General features: G+C 54.8%; 1 protein-coding gene across 4 annotated transcripts; it reads left to right on the top strand.

Moving 5' to 3' along the window:
• Positions 1–46: 46 nt before the first annotated feature.
• Positions 47–24,262, top strand: KLC4 (kinesin light chain 4). 4 transcript variants are annotated; one of them, XM_058802746.1, is made up of 16 exons: positions 47–165; positions 10,330–10,596; positions 10,753–10,983; positions 11,287–11,365; positions 11,448–11,673; positions 11,963–12,050; positions 12,357–12,458; positions 12,751–12,924; positions 13,043–13,142; positions 13,687–13,739; positions 15,449–15,516; positions 15,596–15,704; positions 16,479–16,628; positions 23,131–23,255; positions 23,363–23,420; positions 23,783–24,262. In XM_058802746.1, the coding sequence occupies exons 2-16, from the start codon at positions 10,348–10,350 to the stop codon at positions 23,870–23,872; spliced, it is 1,902 nt and encodes a 633-aa protein (XP_058658729.1). In that variant the 5' UTR covers positions 47–165; positions 10,330–10,347; the 3' UTR covers positions 23,873–24,262. The 4 variants fall into 4 exon arrangements, with proteins under 4 accessions (XP_058658729.1, XP_058658730.1, XP_058658731.1 ...); XM_058802747.1 differs by having other exon boundaries at positions 16,479–16,601; XM_058802748.1 differs by lacking the exons at positions 23,131–23,255; positions 23,363–23,420; positions 23,783–24,262 and adding an exon at positions 18,801–20,521.
• The last annotated feature ends 163 nt before the right edge of the window (positions 24,263–24,425 follow it).

Below are 24,425 nucleotides of genomic sequence, written 5' to 3' on the forward strand. Positions count from 1 at the left end.
CGGCAGGTGGCGCGCTGCCGCCGGCGGGGCTGAGGCGGCGGCCATCTTGGATTTAAAGGGGCTGCGCCGCTGAGAGGGCGGGTGGTGCCGGCCGCGGGTCTCGCCCCGCCCCTGCCGGGACCGGGACAGCGACCGGGATCGCCATCGAGGTCTTGCGCCCAGCAGGTTGGACTGACGGGGTTACGGGGGCTCGGTCGCTCGCCTCGGCGGCCCTGGCGTGGGGAGGACACGCGAAGCCCGGCGGCGCAGGCCGGAGCGGGGGCGGCCTTCCCGGGGCGACGCTCCCCGCCAGCCGCGGGGGGCGGTGGGACCCTCGCGGGGCGCGGGGGAGGCCCCTGAGCTGGGGCTGGGGCTGGCGTGGCTCGGGGACCGTCCCAGCGAGCCCCGGCCGTTGGGGCAGCGGAGCGAGCGGGGGCGAGGGCAGCGTTGGGGCCGTGCCTGTCGTAACGCTGCGGGTCGGCGCTAAGGGCGCTGCCGGCGCTGCGGACTTTGGAGCCGGCGAGGCGCGCCCTGTGGGATCAACCCCTTCAGCACCGGGGGAGCCGTGCCGTTCCCGCTGTGCCCGGGCAGCTCCCGGTACGCAGGCTCGGTGCGCCCGGCCTCCCCGCGGGCAGGGCCGAGTGCCACGCAGGGACGGCCGGCGGAGGCCGGGAGCCCCGAGGGAAGAGCGGAGTGTGTGCATGGCAACTGTGGGTCAGCCCGAAAACCCGGCCGTGGCTGTTTCCAGGGTGCCGTGGGCACAGACTGCGGGATTCACTGCTCTATAATTAGTCTGTGTCTTCATTGCCGGGAATGGCTTTCAGTGTAACACAAATAATGTATGTTTGCGCTTCTGCTGTGTAACTTACGTGACATGTAAGCGTGCCATGGCTGTATGTACCCACAGAGCCAGCCAGATTTGCCCTCCAGAGCTAGGGAATGGAGGACAACAAGGTGCTTTAGGAAAGAAGTATGTGTTGTGAGATGAGGCAAGAGAGAACCTGTGTGTCAACAGCGCTAGGCTGGGCTATGTTTCTCCTGGGACACCTGAAGCCCTTTCCCTTCTGGGGGAATCCGTGGGGAAGGACAGGAGGACCAGTGCAGTCCTGGTTCAGGCAGGTGTAGGTAGCTGGGTACATGGTAGGGAGCACCATGACACTTGTGTGTTACCGTGCATGGGATGGCTGTAGCGACAATCCAAGCTGGATTCTGTGCCTTTTGAGAAGAGCAGCCAGAGACTGAACAAGTGCTTCCCAGCAGTACCGGGCCCAGCCCCACACTGCGGGCTCCAACCTTCCCAGATCTCCTGGATGTGGCCATTGCTGTGGGCACGGCGATAGCAGCTGGAGGGCTCTCTGCAGCTACCCCAGCTTGGCTTTGGGGGCTGGCGTGGGGTCAGCAGTGGGGACGCGGGCGAGGGTGGTACCCAACAGGATGTAAAACCTTCTGCCACAGGATGGAGGGTGGGATGGAGCCGGGCTTTGGCGGGCTGAGCAGGAGCCCGGTGGTGCCCGGTGCTGCTCGGGCAGCGGGGGCCGGCCCTGCTGCTGGGCTCTCCCGTGGATCCCTGAGGAGGGAGCCGTGGGCTTGGCGTGCGTGGCGCTCTCTGCGCTCCCCGGAGAGCGTCCGAGCGTCCTGTTCGCGGAGCGTGTCCGCATCGCTCCCCTCCCCCTGCCGCAGTGTGGTTGGCTGCCGAGCGCCGGTGCCGCGCCGCCGCTCGCTCCCGGGGCGCACGGGGCCGCGCAGCGCCGCGGCCGCCGCTCCTCCGCCGCCGCCTCCGCGAGCACCGGCGCTGGACAAGCCGCTGCAGGCAGCCAGGTACCGCTCCTGTGCGCCGCGGGGCGGGGGACATTCCCGTGCGGTGACTGAGACGGGCAGGGTGCCCGGCCGTCCTGGAACAAAGGACCGCTTTGATGCGCAGTTTCGGGCAGAGCTGGTGAAAACTTTTTTTTTTTGCCTTGTGAAGGTTTTACGTAGCCAGGTGGGCGCGGGATTTCTCTGTGGTGGTTCTGAGGGGTGAAGGGGTTTCTCTGGCTTGTTTGTTTCAAGGATACGCAGCGGGCGTGCCTCCTGCTGCCAGACAAAGCCGGAGAAACGATGACGGAGGCAGGTCATACAGCAGTAGCTCTCAAAGAGCCTCGTTTCTCCCCAAACCGTATTTTCATTTATTAACTGCTTCCTAAGCCTTTCCGAAGTGGAGGTGCACCCTACCGAAGGTGGTGGGCTGGGGGAATCGCGGGTGAGTTTCTGTGAAGGAGAGGATGCGCCTGGGAGGAGGTGTCTGAGGAAGAGCTGGGGGATGGTGCTGCGGTAGAATGCTGTGGCCAGGCAGCCGGGAGAAATCTGCACAATGGTGGGAGGCAGCAGCACATTACCGGGAACAGCAGGCTTCCCTGCGCCTTGCATAGCTGGCATCTGGCTCTCTGCTGCAGTTCCATGCTCGGCTCTCCTCTAGTGCCCTTGGTCTCCTCTCTGCCGTGCCGCCTTGGAGATGTGGAAAACACGCAGCCCTGCCTGTGCCTGTGGGGAAAGAGGGTGGTGTTCAGGTCAAAGATCTGGCAGCTCAGACACAGGGTAAATAAACATGGCTGTGCTTTGCTGTAATTGGCAGAAGGAGCAGGAAGCATGTGTTCTCTCATCTGCTGTTTTGGGGGAATGTCCAGGTTGAAACAACGGCATTAACCCCAAACACCAAAATGGCTCTTGGGGTACAAAGGACACGGGCAAGATACTGACCTTGGCAGAGTTGCTGGGTAAATGCTTAATTTGCTAGGAAAGAGCCACATAGCTCCTCAAAGAGCAAAGAGCTTGAGCCAGAGATAGAACAGATCCTCTGCTTGTTTTGCAGGTAGGGGTTTGTCCCTGTGACTTTGCCTGCCTTGCTGTGGTGGACAAAAGCTGTTTGCTTCTGAAAAAAGTAGCGCAGTCTTGCAGCCTGCCATCAGCTGCAGGTCTTTGCAGGTGCCCCAGGTACAGCATGGAGGGAGTGTGGGCACAGCAGAGCCCTCCAGGGCGCACAGAGTGGCTCCAGAGCTCCTGCTGGTCCCATCTGCATCCTGGTTATCTCCTGTACCCGGCTCAGGCACATCCAGTGCAGAGCCCTCACATTAGACAGATGCCTGCAAAGGCACTGGCTCTTGGGAATTACTCTGCCTGCTTTAATACTGCTTCATGCTGTCAGGGCAAGGTAATGGCTCTGGCTCTGTTTTTTATAGTGCAAGACTCCCAATCAGATTCTGAAGCTGGGGAGAGATGCTTGCCCTGGCTCTGTTCCAGCTGCTTAGCTCTTGTCTCTCCACCAGCCTGGAAATGTGTTTTAATGGTGTTTCGCTGTAGTCCCAGGCGCAGCAGATGCAGAGTGGATTTGGTGAGCTGCTGCAGACATGAACAAGTTTAAAAACAAGGTCTTATCAGCTGATCTGGAGGTGCCAGCATAAGCTTGCTGGTGGGAGTGGTGATGACTGCTGTTCTCATTCCAATGGCCTGCTGGAAGGGGCAGGTTTGCCCAGCCAGCTGGGGTTGTAAAAAATACGATGTACAACCAGAGCAAAATAGTTATGGCGAAAATTTCTGCTACTTTTTTTTGTTTGGTTGGTTGGTTTTGCTGTTGTTGTTGGGGTTTTTAAACCCTTGTTGATTTCCAATATCTGTATTCTTTGGTGGTAACAAATGGAGTGAAGCCTTTCTGGTCTTGAAAGAAATGAATGATCTGATACAAAGCCAACCAGACTACCTGTTCTGTCTTCCTCAGAGTACATATCCATTCTGGAATTGGATGATGCTTTGATAATTGCTTGCTCTGGTCAATCAGAACAAACACCAGTACCCTTTGCCTTGTCCATTTCCAGCTGTGGGCTGGGAAGTGAGAAGGGTATGAGAAGCTCCCTTGTTCTTTCTGTAGTGGAGTCACTGCAGCCAAGTCCTTGTAAAGCCACCTTATCACCACCTTGCCCTGGGTTTCAGGAAGGTTATGTGATGTTGTGTGTTTCATTAGAGATTGTGGGTGGTAGGGAGCTGAAGCTTCTGGGACAGAGAGGAGTGTTGGGAGGCTCCCTTCAAGCTCTTTCCCTTCGGCTCCTGTCTCCTTGGGACTTGAGCTGCAGATCCAGTTCCTCAGTCCTCATCCCCTGGGCCTCTTGCAGCCTGCTGGTTAGCACAGACATTCCCAGCACAAGCCTTCCAGTATCTAGGGAAAAACCCCAGAGCTGGCATGTGCCAGCTGCTGGAAGAAGCAATCCTGGCCATGATCCCTGGACAGACAGGGATCAAGGCATATCACCAGCACAGTCACCTTGTACTGTGTTATACTCTGAGGGTTGGGGAAACTGGTTGGGTGAAGTCTTTCTGGGTTTGGAGACCGACTTCAAAGCCATGTGAGGAGATGTCTGGGTGCCAAGGAGAGCCCTGGTTTTGGGACAAAGGGGAATGTGAGTAAGACCACTTCTTGCCTTCACTGCCTGCTGTGTTGTTGTGAGTGGATTGCTTTGGGAATCCAAAAATCCCTGTGGGACATTGCTGGAAGGAAGCAGGCACTGCATTCCCTTTCTCTGGGCCTTGGGTCAGTTTCTAGTGCTGTGGTGCCTCGCTCCTTTGTCCTGAAGAGGAGTTCGCTAAAGGCAAATGCACTGAGTTTATCTCAGGAATTCAGATGAAGAATTTTTTTCCTTACTTTTTTTTTTTCTCCCACAAGAGGATGGTTAAGTTGTGGTACAGGACTCTGAAGAGTTTGTGGGATCTCTGTTTTGGGAGGTGATCCTTTAGTTAGACACAGATTCCTGCTTTGGGTGGCGGAATGGACCAAAGACCTCTAAGCATTCATTCCAGTTAATACTCTTCAAGTAATACTCAAGGCAGCCTCTTACTGAGGGAAAAGTTACAGCACAAGAGTCCCTCTATAGATAGTGCTTGAAGTCATCAGTGTGTTGGTTTAACTTTAGACTGTCTGCAGGGCAGGAAAGGTCTGAGCTGGAACCTGGCATTGGGAAAGAACTTTGGATGGAAGATGGGACTCCAGGTGTCCCCTTTTTTGGCAGTAGGATGTAGAAACTTATGGGACCACTGGTGGCAGAGAGCATTATGGGCATTTGAATTTGAGTGACATCTTTTGACTTTACAATTGCAGCTCAGAGATACGGTGGGTGTGACCTCCCAGGGTGCTGACTCCTGACTGATGTCCTCTTTGTGTGTTCTTAGTGGCTCTAAGGGAGCATTTGGGCATTTCTGGCAACAGTAACAAGCATCACAGAGCGCCGTTCCTGCTCTGTGCCTCAGCATTTCCTGTTTGCCCGGATTAGAGCAGCTCTGGAAATACCAGCTTGGATGTGGAGCTCAGCAACCCTGCTTTGTCCCTTTTCCCCCAGGTGGCCTGGGGTGGTGACCCTGGGCACAGTGGCTCTTCTGGCAGCGGTGTGGCAATGTGCAGTGTTCCTGGCAGTGTCACTGTGTCCTGGCTGTGCAGTGGAAGCCGCAGAGGCCCTGCACAGCTGACTGTAATCTCCTGCAATCTGTTTGCCTTCTGACACTGGTATCCAAATAAGAAAATTTGTGCTCATCACACAGACTCTCTGATGGCTGCAGCTTTGTCACTCTGTTTGCTTTTTAGTGCTTTTATTTTCAGCATCCAAAGTATTAGGTCTAGATTTTGTTGCAGGGTCTCTTAGGGTGAAGCCTCGCTCTCTTATTTGCAGTCTCATTTCTGGCTTCATTGGTGGTCACCCAGTCATCCAGAGACCCTTTGTTGCTCAACAGTAATGAGCTGGCAGAGGTCCAAGGAAAGACAAACAAACCAAAAAACCCTCCCTGCTTTTATCAAGTCGTTTTGCTTCCCAAATGTATAACCTTGCTGTTTCTCCAGACAGCAAATCATGGCTCACAGGAGGAGACTGGGACAATTATGATGAAGCAAGAGAAAGCATTTCTAAATGGAAACCATTGCTATCTATCTCCCAAATGTGGTCACTTGTTCTTGCTGTGGGTCAGACTTACTCTTTTCCACAGGAAGCTTTTTTCCAGAACCCAGCTGTCTCTCTGCAACTACCTTACATCACTTAAATATCCTTGGATCACCTTCTCCTACGGAAGAATTTGCTGTTGAAAATTTTGCTGAAAATCTGTTTCACTTCTTCACAGAAAGTGCTGGCAGACCATCTGCAGTTTGAAGGATGCTGCAGTTATTGCCTTGTGCATGCAGGGAGGCAGTGAACTGCATCAACTGAGTTGTTTGTAGACCTGAGATCTCTGTCCTGTTGTAGCTGACTCCTGATTTCCCCAGTGCTTCTCCTCCCCACTCCAATAGTCTTTTCCAGCATTAGGCATCATAATCTAAGTTTTAAGATTGACTGGGACCCATTTAATCCGGCATCCTTGTAGATGTTGTGGGTTGAAGACAGGAGCAGAGAAGCTTCCAGCTCTTTCCTCTGAAAGGTCTCACACGTGGGAGCAGTTTGGAGAGGCAGAACAACGAGCTGCTGAAATTGCTGATGCTTAGCGATTTCGCAGTTGTGCACTTGAATGCAGGAGGAAGGTCTTAGCCTGGCCGGATGTCCTTGCTGATGGATCCCTGGCCGATTGCTGCAGCTGCCACAAAGCTCAGTGCACTCGTGTTCCTCCCCTGCCCTCCAAAGGGGGCAGAAGAGGGGAGATGAGCTGGGTGCTGTCGGGAAGGCAGGCTGTTCCTGCAGCTCGCTGTAAATAGGGAAGATGTGCCAACTAGAGCGGAAAGGGGCGGGTGGAGACCTGGGCTGGGACACCTGCAGGTCCACGAGCACTGCAGCAGGATAAACTGGGAACAGGACTCTCCGTCTCTCAAGGAGCTCCGTGGAAAAGCATTCTTCCTGTTCCAGTCTGAGCCCCACCCTGCAAAAGGCAGACCATGATGTGTCCCCTCCTCCCTGCAGAAAAGCTCTGAGTGTTTTCTGCCTGTGTAAAGGGCACTCAGGGCCCCTTACTGAATGGAAGAGTGCGTATACAGCAGCCTCACCCTGCCTGACCTTGGCACTGGCTGCCATAGCAAGTGTTTCCTCTTTGGAGGGCTGAGCAATGAGACTAGACCTGCCAGTACTAGAAATAAGCTCTTTGTGGGGAAATTCCTGCTTTGGAAAGTTAAGTCAGCTCTTGCTGGTGTTGGTTGCTTTTCTTTGCTGTACAAGAGGTAGCAGCATTGAAAGACTTCTCAGCAGTCTCCTCTTTGTTTTTTTGTTGAGCATCTGTGTGTTCTTAGGTTTTGTAGCCTGTGTCCAGCCTGGACAATCCTCTGTCCACTGCTGAGCATGGAAGCACATTGGTACCTAGCAGAGCTGTGCTTCCAGGATGTCACCCTAGGGCAGAAAGGCTGAGGTTGTTACAGATGCTTGCACAGCCTGTGAGAGAAGAAAAGCCTCTATTGGGTTGCCTTGAAGGATCTGAGGAGGTAGTTGCAGTGTAGGATGAGTCTTACATGCTGTGGATCAGGATGTTTTGATTTATTTTTCCTTCTCAGACTGAAATCTATGCAGTTTCAAAAAAACAAGTTGATTGTGATGACTGTGAAAGGCGTGAACATTTCTGCTAGAAGGGCTGAAGAAAGAATGTTGCTGTAGTAGAGATGCTGATGGTTTAACAAACAGCAGTTTCACAGTTGAGGAGTAGTTCTGTGTACTGTGAAATTAATGAGGTTGATTTCTATGGATCTGGGTCTTGTCTCCTGACTCTGTTACCTAGCAAGGTGTGAGGTCTGGTGGCTTTTTATCCTGTGACATGTTCCTCTTCCCAATGTGTTTGTATTTCACTTGTTAAAGATGCCAGCAAGATCTCTGTATGGACATAAGTGATGCTGCCCTGAAAGCTGTCAGCATTTCATTTCATACAGCTGGGCCTGTACCCACAGGGACTTGTGCTGCTCAGCTGTGAGAGGTTTAGAGCAGAGTTGTAGTTTTTTGGGTATGAGGCCATTCCTGGGTATCTTCTTGTGTCCCAGAGAACTGTTTCCCTATTTGCAAGTGAGTCAGGGTGTGTTTCCTTACAAACAGGAACCAGTGATGGGGCCATTTAACCCTTTAGCAGTTATTACCTTGGCAGTACCAGCACCCTTTGGGCTGCCAGCCTCTTTTCTCTAGGGCTGGGAATTGTTGCACATTTCTTCCTGAGTTGTGCTCACCTGTAGAAGTCTGCATTAAGCAAAGCTTTCCTTATTGCTTTAGCACTTGATCCCAGAAAAAGAGAAAAAGAATAACCAGGGAAGTTGTTGTCTGGAATGGTTAGCTGCCAGTTTCTGAGAATGAGTTTGGAAGATAGGGTATGAGTGGCAACCAACTCTCAGCAAGCCTATTTTTCCTTTTGAAACAGCAGTCTGTGTCCTCTATCTTGACCTTAATGAGGTTTTTCATGCTATTCTTTTCATATAATCTTCTGCAAAGGAAACTAGCATAAGTCATGGTCCAGAGAGACTGTTTTGGTATAAAATGTGCAGGGTTAACTGCGTGTGGAGCATGACAGATACCCAAAAGTGAAATATAGCGTGATGTGTGACTCAGAATTGGTGCTGATGCTGGATCATGAAGTGAATATGAAGTCAGCATTGTGACTTTGGGGGAGGATGACTCAGTTCTTGTTCAGAGGTGTGAACAGAAGCCCAGCCTTCAAGAGACACGAGGTGTTTCTGCCCTGCTGAGGGGTTCAGTGAGGTCTCCTCTGTGTGATGAGGGTTTGTCTCCCCTTCCTGAGGGATGGATGTACATCATGGGAACAGAAAGCAAAGAAGAATTGGGAGGAGAGTTCAGGCCTATAAAACAACTGGAGGAAGAGTGAGGCTAAAGAGGAGGAGATGAGTGGATTTGATAATGAGATGTGTGTACTTAAAACAACTGTCCCAGTGCTGTTTGTCACCTTCACTTTAAGTGCTGCAGTGAGGAGCAAGCTGGGCCTCTCTATTGCTCAGGGCCCATTCCCCAGTATCTCCCTGGCACTTGGACAGAGTGCACAGGTGAGAGAAGAGGAGCCTGCCAGAAAGGGGAGCTCTGCTTGCTCTGTTCCTGTGGCTGGGACAGGATTTCTGTTCTCTCAGTAAAGCAGGCACAAGGCAGCTGCTGAACAAAGAGCTCACACCGTGCAGAGTGGGTCCAACAGGAGGTCAAAGGCAGATCTGCTGGCAGCAATTCCTCACCTCCTCCTGTAGCTGCTGGGCAGTTTGCCAGCCTCCTGGCAGCAGGGCCCTGGGCACTCAGGTTGCAGAGGCCTCTGCCAGCTCCAGGGAGCAAGGTGGTGCTGCTGGGCAGGTGCTGCCTGTGCAGGGCATTGCAGGAGGCTGGTTTTGGAGTGACCTGATAGCAAGGTGGGAGGTGGAGTAATGTGAGGAGGCTGCTGGGGTGGCCCAGCTGCTGGGAGAGGCTGGGACTGTGCTAAATAAGGAGTCCTGGAGCAGCCAGGGTCCAGCCTGCCTGCTGTGCCTCTCAGCCTCTGCCTGTTGTGTTTCCCTAGCTCCTGGGCTTTGTGTGCAGGGATCTTGCAGCCACACTGACATTGTAGGTTGTAGTGCTGTGCAAAGGCAGTAGCTGGGCACTTCCCCATTGTGTGTCTGGGGGAACAGGACAGGGAAGGAGTCCAGAGTTCTTAGGCCATCCTGAGGAGTCCTTGGGGTGGCAGCAGGGTGAATCAAGATGGAAAAGCTGTTGGTGTTTCAAGTCAACACCTGCACAAGGATTGTTAGTGTGACTGTAGCTGTTAGTGTGAGCTTCCCCAGTCAGGCAGTGGTGTGGTGTGCCCTGCTGGTGGCATGTCCCTCAGTGCCACAGTGGCAGTTCTGTGCTGAGGCTGCAATCCTCAGGATGTACTCTTCTGCTCATATTTTGGTACATTATTTTGGCACAATACCACTGATGCCCTTCTGTTTGAGATGCTCCTCTAGGAGATTTTCCTTTGAGGAAGCAGCAAGCTTTGAGCTGGCACCCCTCCACTTTATGTTCCCTTTCTTCTGCAGTCAGAAGAGGTGCTGAGCTCTGACAGCCTCTCTGCATCAGTGGTCTGTGGGCAGAAGGTGAATAGATTGCAACCCCAGCTGCCAACCACAAATCTCTGCTCTTAAATGGGAGCTAAATTAGTCTTCCCCCTGCTGGGAGCGTGAGGCTGTTGGAGGTCACCGCTGGTTGTCGCCTTTTTGTCTCCTGTCCTCGCAGGCCACCTGCGCTGGTTGCCAGCACTCCCAGCCACAAAAGCAGAAGCCTGACAGCTGCAGGCTGCCAGAGGGAGAGGGGAGGATGAAGGAGAAGGGTTTAGAGTAGGCAATCTGTTAAATGCTGTCTCTGCTTGGAGGAGGCTGTGGTGCTTGTGTCTGAAGCAGCGCTGGGACACTCAGGTTTTGTCTTGGTCTCTGTGCAGGGCTGCAGGAGTAGGACTATGTCCACCATGGTGTACCCAAGGGAGGAGAAACTGGACAAGCTGAGCCAAGAGGAGATAATTTCCAACACCAAGCTGGTAATGCAAGGGCTGGAAGCACTCAAGAATGAACACAACTCCATCCTGCACAGCTTACTGGAGACCATCAAGTGCCTGAAGAAGGATGAAGAAGCCAATCTCGTGCATGAGAAATCCAACCTGCTCCGCAAGTCCGTGGAGATGATAGAGCTGGGGCTTGGAGAAGCTCAGGTGAGAGCGGGGGGTGATCCCTGAGGTGTTATCTGGGATAGGCATGTGGCCATTTCCCATAAGCTACAGGGTGGGAAGGGGCTAAGTGTCGAAGGCTAGCATGGGTGTGAGGGAGAGACAAGCCTGTGGTTGTCACTGACTGAGACCCTTCCCAAGGTGATGATGGCATTGTCCAACCATCTGAACGCCGTGGAGTCGGAGAAGCAGAAGCTGCGTGCCCAGGTGCGGAGGCTGTGCCAGGAGAACCAGTGGCTGCGTGATGAGCTTGCCAACACCCAGCAGAAGCTGCAGCGCAGTGAGCAGACCGTGGCTCAGCTGGAGGAGGAGAAGAAACACCTGGAGTTCATGAACCAGCTGAAGAAGTATGATGAGGATGTCTCACCTTCGGTATGCCCCAGTCCTTTTGAGCAGCTGCTTTTGTGGGTCCAGAACTGCCTACATGTTATCACATGATAGCCTTGCCCTGGATTTTGCCCCTTCCCATGCACAGCAATGCCTGTAGCTAAAGGGGGCCTGCATGGGGCAGAGTCTCTGGATGTTGTTTTGTGGGGGGTGTTGGTGGCAGAGACAGCAGGAGAAATTGAGTGTGTTGATGGGCTGCAGAATGGCGAGAGTTTGGCAATTGACTCAGCGCTGGCTGCTGCTGTCTCTGCTGAGAACCAACAGTATTTGTGATTCTCATCCTGTCAGGAGGAGAAGGAGGGTGACTCCACCAAGGACTCTCTGGATGACCTATTCCCCAATGAGGAGGAGGAGCATGGTCCTGGATGTAAGTGTTTGCTCGTGCACGGGTGCTGTCTCTGTTTGAGCCTGCTGGGCCAACTGTGCCATGTCTGTTTCTGTGCCCACAGTGCCCCACCAGCACAGCAGTGCTGTGGCAGCTGCCCAGCAGGGAGGGTATGAGATTCCTGCACGCCTGCGCACCCTCCACAACCTTGTCATCCAGTACGCCTCCCAGGGACGCTATGAGGTGGCTGTGCCTCTCTGCAAGCAGGCACTGGAGGACCTGGAGAAGACATCAGGCCATGATCACCCTGATGTGGCTACCATGCTCAACATTCTAGCACTAGTGTACAGGTGAGCATGGTGGGAAGGGCAGGATTGGGCCAGGACAGCTTTCTGCATCTCCTGTTTCCCTTTACAGCACATCCTGGGGCTCCCCAGGCTTCCAGGGGTTTGCCTTTCAGGAAGGTTTTGGCCTAGATGGTATTTGGTTTTCCAAACTCACAGATATAACTAGGGACTGTCTAAAGCAGGGAGCAGTGGGGAAAGAAAGGACTCTGAAGGCTGGGTCTGTGTGGAAGGAGCACATAGTTCATAGCTGTAATGTCCAAATCCCAGATAACTGGTTGGCTTTGCACTGCAGGGATCAGAACAAATACAAAGAAGCAGCACACCTCTTGAATGATGCTCTTTCCATCCGTGAGAAGACTCTAGGCAAAGACCACCCAGCGGTGAGTGCCTCTCTCTTCTTCCAGCCTCTTCTTCACCTTTGGGTGCTGCTGGGGCACTGTTCCAGCAGTGTTTTACTGCTTCAGTATTTCCTGCTGGCTGGTTCAGTACAGCCTATAAGGAGTTGGCTTCTCTTGGATCCTGTGATATAGGCAGGGCAGCCTTCTGTCTCTAGACCTCCTTCTCTTGAGAAGCAGCAGTACTGCAGGCATGGAGAAATGTGACAGTCACTGTTACTGTTGCTTGTGCCCCTTGTTTGGTCTGGCTGGAATTTGCTTTGTTTCATGGAGAAGTTTCTGTCTCTGCAGGTGGCAGCGACTTTGAACAATTTGGCTGTTCTGTATGGCAAGAGAGGGAAGTACAAAGAGGCAGAGCCACTGTGCAAGCGAGCCCTGGAGATCCGTGAGAAGGTACGAGCTCTTCTGTGCTCTTTGTCCTTTCAGCTCTCTCTGTGGGCTTTCTCCCATTACCTCAAGGCATGTGGGAGATGCAGGGCCTATCTAGGCTGTTCAGCTGCTCATTCTGCCACCACCTTTCCTGTCTCTCCAGTGTTTGCAGCCCTAGGGAGGCCTCCAGGAGGTAGAAGCTGGAATTTCTCCTCCTCTCCAGACTTTGGCTTTTGTCTGACATAGGCATGTGCTGGGGGCACTCCAGCATCTATAAACTCCAATCTTTGTGTCTTCTCTTCTTTTATTCACCCAGGTTCTAGGCAAGGACCATCCTGATGTGGCCAAGCAGCTGAACAACCTAGCCCTGCTGTGCCAGAACCAGGGCAAGTACGATGAGGTGGAGTACTATTACTGCAGGGCCCTGGAGATCTACGAGAGCTGCCTGGGTCCTGATGACCCCAATGTGGCCAAGACCAAGAACAACCTGGTGAGGCACTGGGGAGAGGCCTGGGGAGAGGTGCTCAGAGACAGAGCAATAGCTGCAAGAGGTGGGCAGAGTTAATCTGTTTCCCAGAGGGGCTGGAGCTGTTTTGTTTTCGTTGCAGGCTTCCTGTTACCTGAAGCAAGGCAAATACAAAGATGCAGAGGTGCTGTATAAGGAGATCCTGACCCGTGCTCACGTGAAGGAGTTTGGCTCTGTGGATGGTTTGTACAGCAGAAGCTCTTGGGGCAGGGCAGGGGTTTCCTGGCTCTCAGCCTAGACTTGTCTGGTTCTGCTGTTGCCCACACTGAGGGATGGGATGCTTGCAAGGCCCCTGCTCTGGGCATCCCTTGAGGTGCTGCTGTTCTAGTGTGTTATGCTGTTCCCCCTCTTCTCTCAGGAGTCTCAATCCAGTCTTTTTACAGGGTTGGGTATAGTAAATGGCATAATCATGCTCAAGCATAGGCTGAAGTTTCTCCTGTGCACCTGGCACATGTACTTGTGCTGGGAGGACTCATTCTTTCCTTCCCTTGTTCTTTCCTTCCCTTGTCCTGCCTTTCTTGGGACTCTGAGCCAAGGGAAAAGTTCAAGGGAAGGAGCTCAAGGAGAGTCCTCTTGGGACTCTGGGCCAGGCACTGGGGGGAGGATCTGGAGTGTCACTTCCCCCTGATGAGGTGCTAGCTCTGGGGACGGAGTGCTGGGCTGCACAGGAGGCAAACAACAGTGTGGGGTGGTGAATGGACCTGTTTTGCATTCTTCCCCACACAGATGAGCACAAGCCAATCTGGATGCATGCAGAGGAGAGAGAGGAGATGAGCAAGGTGAGTCTGATCCCAGGGGGTTTGATCTTCTCTTACCACAGCCTATCTCTGAACTCCTCCTTCCTGGAGAAGCTGCAATCTGAAGAGCTACCAAGGCCAGGAGGTGTCTGGAGAGGGGGGATACAGCACTGCTGCTCCCTGGGCCAGCAGGGAGGGAAGGTCCATTAGGGACCAGGGTATTTTTCCTTGGGCAGGGCTGTTCAGTCTCTCAGCCGTGGCTGCATGCTCTCTCTGCTTTAGTGATTGATCCCTCTTGGGCATGCAGATGATGGAAGATGGCAGATGGCAGAGGGCTGTGCTGCAAGGCTTTGGCACTCTGTTCCAAAGAGCTGCCAGTACCCAGAGCATAACTGGCTTCTAAAACAGCTCTGAGGCTGCCTAGGGAAAAATGGAGGTCAAGAAGAAACTGTTGCTGTCACCTTGCTTAGGAAGTGGAGCCATATCTGAAAAGAGTCTCTGCACAGGGTGGGCCCTAGCTGGCCTCTGAAAAGGATAGAAATGGACTTCAGCCTGCCTTGGGCTAGGCTGAAAGGCAAAGCTGCTGTTGCTCCTGCAGCCCAGGCCCTGCTCTGTGGCAAATAAACGCAGCAGTTGTGTCTTTGCTTTTGCCAAGTGCAAGTCTTCATCTATTTTTTGGCAGGCAGGTGAAGCAGCAGAAGGAAGGGTTCTGATCTAGTCCTCTACCTGCAGTGTGACTCTCCCTTTTTTTTTTTTTTTTTTTTTTTTTTTGCCCTCAGAGCAGGCCCCAGCCCTCCAGGGTTCAAGCAGCAGTCTGGCAGGCTTGACTTAGTGCCTGATGAGTCCCATCCTGTCAGCCCTAGAAGCAGGGCACTGGCACTGGCAGGTGCTTTCCACAGCATCCTGTGCCTTCCCATTGAACCACCCTGCATGGGCACTGCAGGGCACTGCTCAGCTTTGCACTGCTCTGGTTGCTGTATTGTGAAGGCTCTGCTGCAAAGAATCTGCACTTGCTGCAGCACCATCCTGGAGAAATCCAAGCTGGAGTAGAGACCAAGTTCCCAGTGCCCCCTCTGGGGTTGAGACTCTTCTGGTGGAATCTTTGGAGAGTTTAGGGGTCAAATGTAGAAAGCTGTAGTATGAGGCTGTGCTCCTGATAATGCAAGCTCTGCCATGGGACAGGAGGCTGAGGGAGTCACTGCTGGAGTAAGAGATTCATTCTACATGTCAGTCTTAGGCAAGGGCTAAACCACTTTCCCTGACTCTGGGGCTCCTCTCCCCAAGGCAGCTGTGTCTGTGCCCCATATCAGAGCAGGGTTGGCACTCCTGTCCAGGCAGCAGCAGTAGTCACAGACCTGCTTGTACTCCTGGCCCAGAAGCTGGGCTGATGGGCCTTGTGCTGTTTCCATATCTTCTGTTAAAATGTATGAAATTCTTCTGACAGAGCTTGGCTACTTTTGTCCCTTGCCTCTCTTCCCTGGCAGCAGATGGGGGCCAGTTCATGCCATCAGTGGGGCCTTGGGCACAGCTGGCAGCCCTGGCCTCCAAGGCTTTATCTGCCCCAGAGGATTTGGCACCTTGCCTGTTAGGTTCAGACACTTCATTTGTGTATTGTGTTTCCAAAGGCTGGGCTGGTGCAGGGGTGCAGCCTGGGCTCTGAGCCTGGCATTTAGTGATTTAGTGGCAGAGCACAGGCCAGAGGAGGGCAGTAGGTGTGGGACTAACAGCTCTCTTCTCTCCTCACCCTGCAGAGCAAGCACAGAGACAGCACTCCCTATGCCGAGTATGGTGGCTGGTACAAGGCCTGTAAGGTTAGCAGGTAAGAGCTGCTTTGTGGGCAGCTGTGGACTCTGGGGGGTGACCCCAGGGCTCCTGCTCACCTCCCTGTGTTACCACAGCCCAACTGTGAACACCACTCTGAGGAACTTGGGTGCGCTGTACCGGCGCCAGGGCAAGCTGGAGGCAGCCGAGACCTTGGAGGAGTGCGCGGTTCGCTCCCGGCGACAGGTAACCCCAAGGGACCTGCTCTGCTCTGCTCTGGGGGCATTGCAGGGCTGGGGCGGCACCTGGTGGCACTGCCTTTGGTGGGGTGTGGTGAGGGACTCTCCTGGGCCTCTCTGATGTTCTTGGTTTGCGTTGCTGTGACACCAGAGGGCCTCGGTGGTCGGGGATGCATTTGTGCAGAGATCCTCATGTGTGGGTGTGTGGGGTGGTGCGTGTGTGCGTGGATGGAGCAGATGTCCATGTGGGGGAAGGCATGGCTCACTGAGTGCAGAAATACTGCAGTGGGGTTAAGGCAGGTTCCTGGGCTTTGTCAGCTACTGGGGAGAGCTGCACTTACTGGGATGTTTTCTTCATACTAATTTTTTATGTCCAGAGGCAAAAAATACCTAGAATTTCTTAGAGTACCTCTTGCCTTAAACTCCTCTCAGTCGTCAAATAATAAAGCAGGAGCTGTAAGCACCTAGCACAAAAGACTGAAGGACAGCTGAATCCTTCACACTTCAAAAGGAGAAGGAAAGAAGCTGTCACCTTTGGGGTAGCAAGCCCTTGTTCCACAGGGTTGGTTATGACCTTGTGAGGACTCACTGAGCTGGGAGTTCAAACAGAAGCTGCTAAGTGCAGGATGGCATTTGGCTCCATCCTGGTTGTGCTGGGCAGTTTTGGCTGCGATAGGGCAGTGGCCAAGAGAGGGAACAGGAACCAAGCACAGTGGATCTCCAGAGGGAAGGAACATGTAAAGACAAACCACCATTCTTCCTTAACCTTTCCTACTTGCAGGGCATTGACCCAATCAACCAGACGAAGGTGGTGGAGATCCTGAAGGAGGGGGATGGCACAGAGAGACATCGGAGCCTGGGGGGCAGTGTCAAGTACGAGAATGCCACAGACGGTAGCGAGGAAGTGAGTATGGGCGTGGAATGGAGCGGGGTAAGTACAAGACACCATCAAGAACGGCCTCAGCCGGCTGCCAGAGGGCAGGGACAGCCTGGCTGAGGGCTGTCCCCGCGTGGCCTGTCGTGGCATCCTTGTCTGCCTCCATTCATTCCTTCCACATTTCCTTCCCCTCTCTTGGCATGAGCCAGCCGGCCCGCAAAGGTGCGTGTCTGGGTCTGGCTTCTGGTGTACAGAGCAGGTATTGCCAGCTGAGGGCTCCTGCTTCCAGGGAGCTGCCAGGCCCTGCAGTGCACAGCATGAACTGGCCCTGGTCTGCCCTTAATCTTAGGCTTGTAACCTTATTAACATCTCTCCCTGCTGCTCCCCTCTGGAGGCCCTGGCTGAGAGCATCAGCCCCATCTCGGGCTCACCCAGCCTGTGAGAGCCATGTGGCTGTCTGTCCTGCACTGTGCCACTGACAATGCTGAGCCTGGGCAGGGTTGTGTGTGTGTGTGTGTGATGTGCCTGGTGTGTCTGTGACTGACTGACTGACAGACGGACTGACTGCAGGGCACAGGAGTAGTCTGTAGCCAGCATCTTTGCTGTCCCCCTCTCCTGGTCTCGTGCCCTAGGCAGGTTCTGGCCAAGCAGAGGGGACAAAAGGCAGGTCTTTGCAGGATGGCAAGCTGGGCTGACCAGTGGAGGCAAGAGACTGGTGTTAGCTGAGGCACAGACAGGTCAACCTGAATCTCTCTAGGCTTGCTCTGAGACTGAAGGTGGCTTTGGTCACTAGCACTGAGTTTGGAGAAAGGTAGTGACCTAGAGCTGGGACAGATGCCTTTTGTCTCCTGCAAGCAGGAGGGTGGAGAAGAGGCAACAAGTGAGCATGATGCTGGTGGGTGCTTGGTTCAAGGGCTGCTAGAGCTGTTAGTGCTTACATTCCTTCTGCAAACTCTGGGAGCACAGAGCAGCTGGGGTTGTTGCAGCCTGGCATAGGGAAGGCACTGAGCACACAGAGTCCTTTGCTGCCCCCTCACATCTGCTGTCACTAACCCTTCCCCACCTGGCTCTGCTCTATCCCCACCTGCATGAGCTCCCTCCCTTCCTCTTCTTTCTTCTTCCCTGTTGCCATGACAGCCCTTCAGCACCCAAAGCCTGAAGCCTGCTGGCTCTCTTGATTGTGGATTGTACACAGGAGGTGGCTGAAGGGGATCTGGAAAACAGACCTTCAAGTGGACCCAGCAGCTTTACCAGATGCAAGGCTGTCCTTTGCCCCAGGTCTTAGCTCTGGCAAGGCACCAACTCCAGGCCCCTGCACTCATTAGTAAGGGGGCTAGACAAGCACAGAGGGAGGGCTGCAGGTTTGGATTAGAATCACCTGGTCCCTATGCTGGCTGGTGTCTTTCTGCAGCTCCTCCTGGCTGTACTTGGTGCTGGGTGACCTCTTTGCACTGGTGATGGTCTGGGAGACCTTCCTGACAGCCTCTGAGCTGATCATCCTAAGGCAAGAGGCAGTGCCACCCTCTGCCACAGCCAGTCCAGGGAATAGTCCCTGCTCATATGACCCTTCCCTGGGGGTCTTAGCAGAGCTTCCCTGACCCAGACAGCTGTAAATAGAGGATTGGAGGGCTAGCCCAGCACCCTGGGGGACACAGCTGCTGCCACATGATTCCTTTTGCAGCCTGCTGCACACATAGCCAGCCTTCTCTTCTGAACCAGCAGCCCTGCACTGTACAGAAGCTCCTGCAAAAGGAGTCTGAGGCAGCTCCTGCTGCTCCTGTCTGTCATGGCCTGTTGTTTTCTGGGTTGGTCCAGAGCCCTCAGAAGTGCTGCCTTAAAGCAGCCTGTGCTGCAGGCAGGGCTGTGGGAGCCCCCAGGGTGCCCTGTGCCCCTAGGCAGCTCTGGAAGCACCCCAGGGCCTGGATCAGCTGCTGCTGCCCAAGTAACTGGGATGTGAGAGCAGGGGGATGGCACCAGCCTTGTGCTGCAGAGGCCCAGGAGCAGGAGCCCCAGGCTGTTCCTCCCTGAGCTCAGCTGTTCCTGCCAGCCCTGTAAGCCACTAGCAAAGCAGTGAGGCTGCAGTTTCAGCCTCACAATACTCTCCCCCTGTCCACATGTGGCCTGTGGTCTCTGCATGCAGCCTGGGCCTTGTCCCACCTGCTCCCTATAGGTGACCTACAACCTCACAGCCTTGTGAATTGTGTCTCTCTCCTCTCTGTGCACTAGGCTTAAATGCCTGCCGAGACTCCCTCTTTCCCCTCCACCGCAGTCACCTGGATGTTTGTGTTGTATCCTCCGACTTTTCCTCCACACCATCCCTCCTTCCTCGGCGAGAGCTCCTGGCGCGCGAGGGCACCGCGACGCCTGCCGAGGAGCCCCTGGCCCAGCTCCACCCCGGGGCCAGCAAGAGCAGGAAGAAGCTGCGAGGAGCTGCCAGCTCCCCCAGGCCAGGGTGACGGCCCACCAATGTCCCCTCGCGTGTCCCCAGCCCTGGCCTGCCCTTGCACAGCCCTGCGGGGCGTTGTCGTCACTCCAGGCTTCACTCCATTGTCACTATTCATGCTCAGCCCTCCTTGCTTGTTGCCTCCATCTCTACAGAGGCTCGAAGATGGAGGCCTGGCCTAGGCAGGGCTGTCATGTGCCCATGTGCTTTCCTCCCTGTAGGCTTAGCTGATGTTAGTGCCTTGTAGCAAACCTGTGCTGGTTCCCAGTGAGATGGGCTCTTCCTGCAGTCCCCATCCTGCTGCCCTCCTCCCTGCTGAGCTCTGTACCCAGGAGCAGTGTGTGGGTCTCTCTGCAGGGCAGCCCATAGAGCTACTGTGCATCCAAGATGAGGCTGGGGGCAACAGCCAAGGATTATGTACAGGAACTGGCCAGCACAAGCTTGTCTGGCTGCACCTTCCTGACTGGGTGCTATAGCCAGGTTCCTCATCTGGCATTAAGGGCTGAATCAACCCCCCATTGCTACAGGGCTCTCAGGTGTGGCTGGTGGGAGAAGTGGGAGTGAAGTTGTTTGCTGTTCCTTGAAAGCAGAGGAGGGGCAGGAGGAAAGGAGAGTTTTTTTGCAAGGGACAGACCCCAGACTGTTAGAGGTAGCTGAGATGGGGAATGGCCTGGATGGGAGCAGAGTGGTTGGGAGAAAAAGAAGGTGCAAAGATGGATGTGAGGAAGGAGAAGGCTAGGCTGGAGGTGCTCTGAGCAGGTGGGAGCAGATGGGATGGCTGCAGGGAGGTTGTTGCAGGAGTAGGGGCTGGGTTGCTCGCAGGTCTGTGGGGCTGACTGCAGTGTGGCTGTCCCTAGCCAAGGGGTGGGAAATGTGTAACCCTGGTACCAAGAGGGTCACCATGCTGACCCTGAGGGGGTGTGGGGGTGGCCTCTGATGGCTTCAGACCTTCACAGGGTCTGCTGCTGTTAGTCATTACTGGGGTACACAATGTACCAGGGCCAGACCTCCTCTGCCTTGGGTCTCACATCCTTGAGTGTACACTCTCATCCCACCTCCTATAGGAAGGGAACCTCCCTGGCTCTCCTATTTTAGAAGAAAGCTGGGGAGGCTGTAGGCAGCAGGATAGAGCCCAGGGGCCAGCACAGGACTCCTTATTTATTTAGCTAGATCCCTTTTCTATGCTAGTCATCTGGCAGGTTGTGATACTAAATGTGCTTGTGTCTGTCTGGGCCAGGCTTTCCTGTGGTGGTGCAGAGGCCTTGGGGTGCATGCATGCTGCTCCCCTGGAGCTTGTGCTTACTGAAAGGAAGCTTGTCCTCAGGACATGGGCTGTGGAGCCCAGGGCTGAGTTTTGCAGGGCTGTCCTCTCTGCTGTCCAGGCTTCTGGAGAGCAGGGAGTTCCCAGTGCAGGGTGTGTTTGGACCTCAGGGCCATCTGCCCCTGTGCTTTGCCATGTCCTGGACCTGGTGCTGTAACGACCATACCTCTAATTAAAGGTAGACTGACCCAAATTGCTGCCCTGTGCTTCTTTCCATGCTCTGTAGGCCAGCGTCGGTCAGCCTGGGGTGGTGGGTGCAAATGCTGCTGGAGCAGGTCTGGGGGTGCTTGGTGTCTGTCTGTCTGTCCAGGGGCATGTGCTGCCCCCAGGGCTCCCCTCCCAGGCTGAGCATTGGAGATGAAGGACCCAGCTCCACTGTGCCTTTTCCCTGTCCTCCAAATTGGAGTTGCTGCTAACCTCAGCTCTGTAACCATGTGTGGCAGGGCTGCCCTGGGGCATCTGAGCTTGGACCTTCCCCAAGAGGCATTTCTGTGTAGCCAAAGAAATACCCCGTTGTGTCCCTCAGTGCTGAGCTCTACATGCTGCCAAATTCTGCTCAAGTCCTCTGCCTCCATGCATTAGGCAGGGTTGGAGCATGCAGTGGGGAGAGGAGCTCAGTGGTGGAGCTGCTTGGGTTTTTTTTGAATGCTCTCATCCTGGTGGGTGCAGTGGGGTGGGGGCTCTGCGGCAAACCAAACCCGTAAATGTTCTGGGTTAAAAATAACCCGTCAGAAAAGGGAGTGGGGGGAGAGGAGAGGCTATTTTTAACCCAGCATGCAGCAGCATTTGGTTCTGGTGTTGGTCTGCAGTCAGTCTGCATCGCTGCAGCTGGGGAAATGTGGCTCCATCCTCCAGCTCTGATACTTCTGATCCTGCTGCCCTTGTACCTTGTCCTGCTCCCCTGTCCCAGCTGTGTTCCCTCTTGCACCCCTGGCTTGTGTGCCCTGGGAAAAGCAACAGTGCCTGGCATGGCAGTACCCTGCAGGGAGAGTGGTGTCCCAGTGTAAGTCTGGTGGGGAGGCAGAAGACACCTCCCCATCTTTGTTAATGCTGCACGCTGACATTCAGCTCATCCAAAACCTGCCCGGAGTGCCTCGTGCAGGAATTTAATTGTTTACTTTGCTGCTTTGGGTGCTCTCTGCATTTCTGGTGACTGGGTCCCTTTGCAGCAGCAGCACATGGCTCTCAACTTGGAAAACCCTCAGCCCAATGAGAATGTGAAGAGGTTCAATGCACTTGTTTTATCCAAGAAGGAATGAGAGGAATACCAGGAGAAAAAGGCTTGCTGGTAGGAAAAGTCCTGGTCAGTCTAGGGCTGGCTCAGCTTTGGTAATCAGAGCAGAGGAGAGCTGGAAAAGCTTTCCCCAAGGGCCACAATCTGTGATGGTCAGCACAAGGGGGTGACTGGCCTAAGGCAGAGACCCTGCCTACCTGCAGAGCTGCTTGGACAGTGTAATTGCTGCTGCTAGCCTGAGCCACAAGGCATGTGGCTCATTTGGAATGCTTCAAAGGGGCTCCCTCACATCTTCCTAAGGAGTAAAAGGGCTTTTGCCATCACTTCACCTCCTTTTCTTCTGTCCCAGTGTTCCAGGGGCCATTCACAGCAGGAGCAGGGAAGACTGCTGTTACCCAGCCATCAGAGCAAAAGTAATTCCACATCACCAGTGGTGTCACATCCTTATGTAACAAGCAGGCCAGGCCACAGGGGAAGAGCTTGGCATGATGGCATGGTGGCATCCATGTCACATCCATGGTGTGGTGCCATGCTGGCAGCCTGTGGATGCATGTGGAGCAGAGTGCAGGAGGTGGATTGGAGCCTATTAAGGCCTCAGAGCACCTCACTGAGTACTGGGGACTTTTGGAAGCATGTGGGAGGAAGCAGGCTCAGGAACAAGATTTCAGACTGGTTTTGGTCTTCAGAAAAAGCAGATAGACACAAAAAGCCCTCTGCAAAGTGCCACCCCCTGGAGCAGCTAGTGGGGCTGCATGCAGCTAAAGCTGGGGGGCCTATTAGTGATGGTGCCTGCTTGGCAGCACAGTGCTGGTGCAGCCAAATGAATCCATCCCCAGTGGAGCTGCCTGAATTGCTCCAAAGGCTCAAAGCTCATGGTCTTGGAGGTGTTTAGGGATGGGACAAGGCTGTGTGTGCAGTGTGAAATGGTCTTATGTGATGTGAGTGAGCCTGCAGGACCAGGTGTGCATCTGTATGAGTGCTGGACAGAGAGGAGGAGTGGTGATGGTGTGTGAAGAAGGGCAAGGGGAGGGAGAGGATGAGGATGGTCTCCAGCCAGCAGCAAATGAGGAGAGAGTCCTTGAAATGAAATGAAAGCCCCAGCAGCCTGTCCTGGCCTGACAAAAGTATCCCTAATCTTGGGACTCCCAACAGGGCTTGTTGCCTCTTTGGCCACTGGGACCTCCTTGGTAGTTGCTCCTGAGCTGTTGCAGGTGATGGAGCTGTATCATCTTCAAGCAGGACTGTGCAGATGCCAGTGCCATTTGTGCTGGGGGCAAGCCAGCAGCCTGTGTGGGGGTTGAGCTTGCCCTGGGCAGGAGGGACTATCAGGCTGGATGAGGCAGACAATAGCAGCTGACTCCATGGTTACCATGTCCTGTGGAGAACCGGCTGAGGGGAGCCATGTAGTGAGCAGTGAGCCTGATTTGGGCCAGGGCTAATCCCTCAGTGCAAGTGGGCAAGAGGATGCTTGGAGCCAGTTCCAGCCACTCATCAGCATCATGCCACAGCCTGATCAGTGCCACTCAGCCATCACCCTGGCTTGTGTCTCTGTGTCCAGGATGGCAGTGGCACTCTCCAGCGCAGCAGCTCCCTGGGAAAAATCCGGGATGTGATACGGAGGAGCAGTGAGATGTTGGTCAAGAAACTGCAGGGCAATGGTCCCCTGGAGCCCAGGAACACCAGGTATGTGTGAGGGTCAGGCTGTGTACAGGGCCCTGTATGCCACCTTGTGTGTCTGGGTCTGACCACTCACAGCACAATCACATCTGCTCTCCTCTGCTTTCTTACAGCATGAAACGAGCTGCATCCTTAAATTACCTGCACAAGTCTAGTGATGCTTCATTTGAGGTAAGCACAGTGTGAGTGGTGGTGCTGGGTGCAGGGCTGCCCGTGAGGCTGAGGGCTGTGTGGCCAGTGGCACAGGGGTGAGGGGCATGTTAGTGAGCCCCAGGTGCTGTGCCGAGTACCCCTGAGTTTGTAGCCCCTTGTCTGAGGTCAGAGCTCCAAATCTGAAGGTGTTGCTTCCAAGGACCCATCTTCCTCCCCACAAAGCTCAGCCATAGGCTGGGAGCACAGGCAGCAGCTACTGTGTGTGACAGCAGCACCAGGGCTATCCCGGCTTGCAAGGCAAGGGGTGCAGGAGTTAGGGTGGCAGCTCTGGGGCATGGGGGTGCATTGCAGGTACCTCACGGGCACTCTATTTTTTCCAGGGCACCCAAGGCTTCCGTGCGGAGAGCAGAGGCCTGAGCGCCAGCAGCATGGACCTGTCCTCCCACAGCTCCCTGCTCTCCTCCAACTGAGCTGGCTGCTCGCCGCTGGGCACCCTGGCTTCGCGCTGCACGGGGCAGCGCCCGGCACCTCCCCACACCACCTACAATGTTCTCCCCATCACCGGTTCTCGTGCCACCGTCTGCCTGCCCAGCCCGGCCTCCCCGGGGGTCCCTAGCTAGTTCGGGCACCGCAGCCCGCCCGCATGCTCCTCTGCTGCTCACCGGGGCCGCAGCCCTGGTGGCCGCATGCTCGGTACCGGTCACACACACGCTCACCAGGTAGAATCGCCAGCCCGGGGATGGGGGGCTATCCCCCAGGCCGGGGCAGCGGCGGGAGTGCCCCATGCCCCCGGCACGCCGGTTCCCCGCCGGATGATCGCTGTACTTTATTTTATTAAATAAAACCGACCCTAGAAGCGACCGCGGCTCGGCCTGAGGGGGACGGGGCGGGCGGGGCGGGGCGGGCGCCGCCTGCCGGGGGGACAGCGGGACACGGTCCGCCTGGGCGCCAGGGGGCGCTCTCTGCCGCGCCGGGCCGCGCTGTGCCGCCCCGGGGCGGTCCCCGGCCCGTTCCCGGCGGACG

This window comes from Ammospiza caudacuta, chromosome 3 (assembly GCF_027887145.1).
Source record: "Ammospiza caudacuta isolate bAmmCau1 chromosome 3, bAmmCau1.pri, whole genome shotgun sequence".
NCBI lineage: Eukaryota > Metazoa > Chordata > Aves > Passeriformes > Passerellidae > Ammospiza > Ammospiza caudacuta.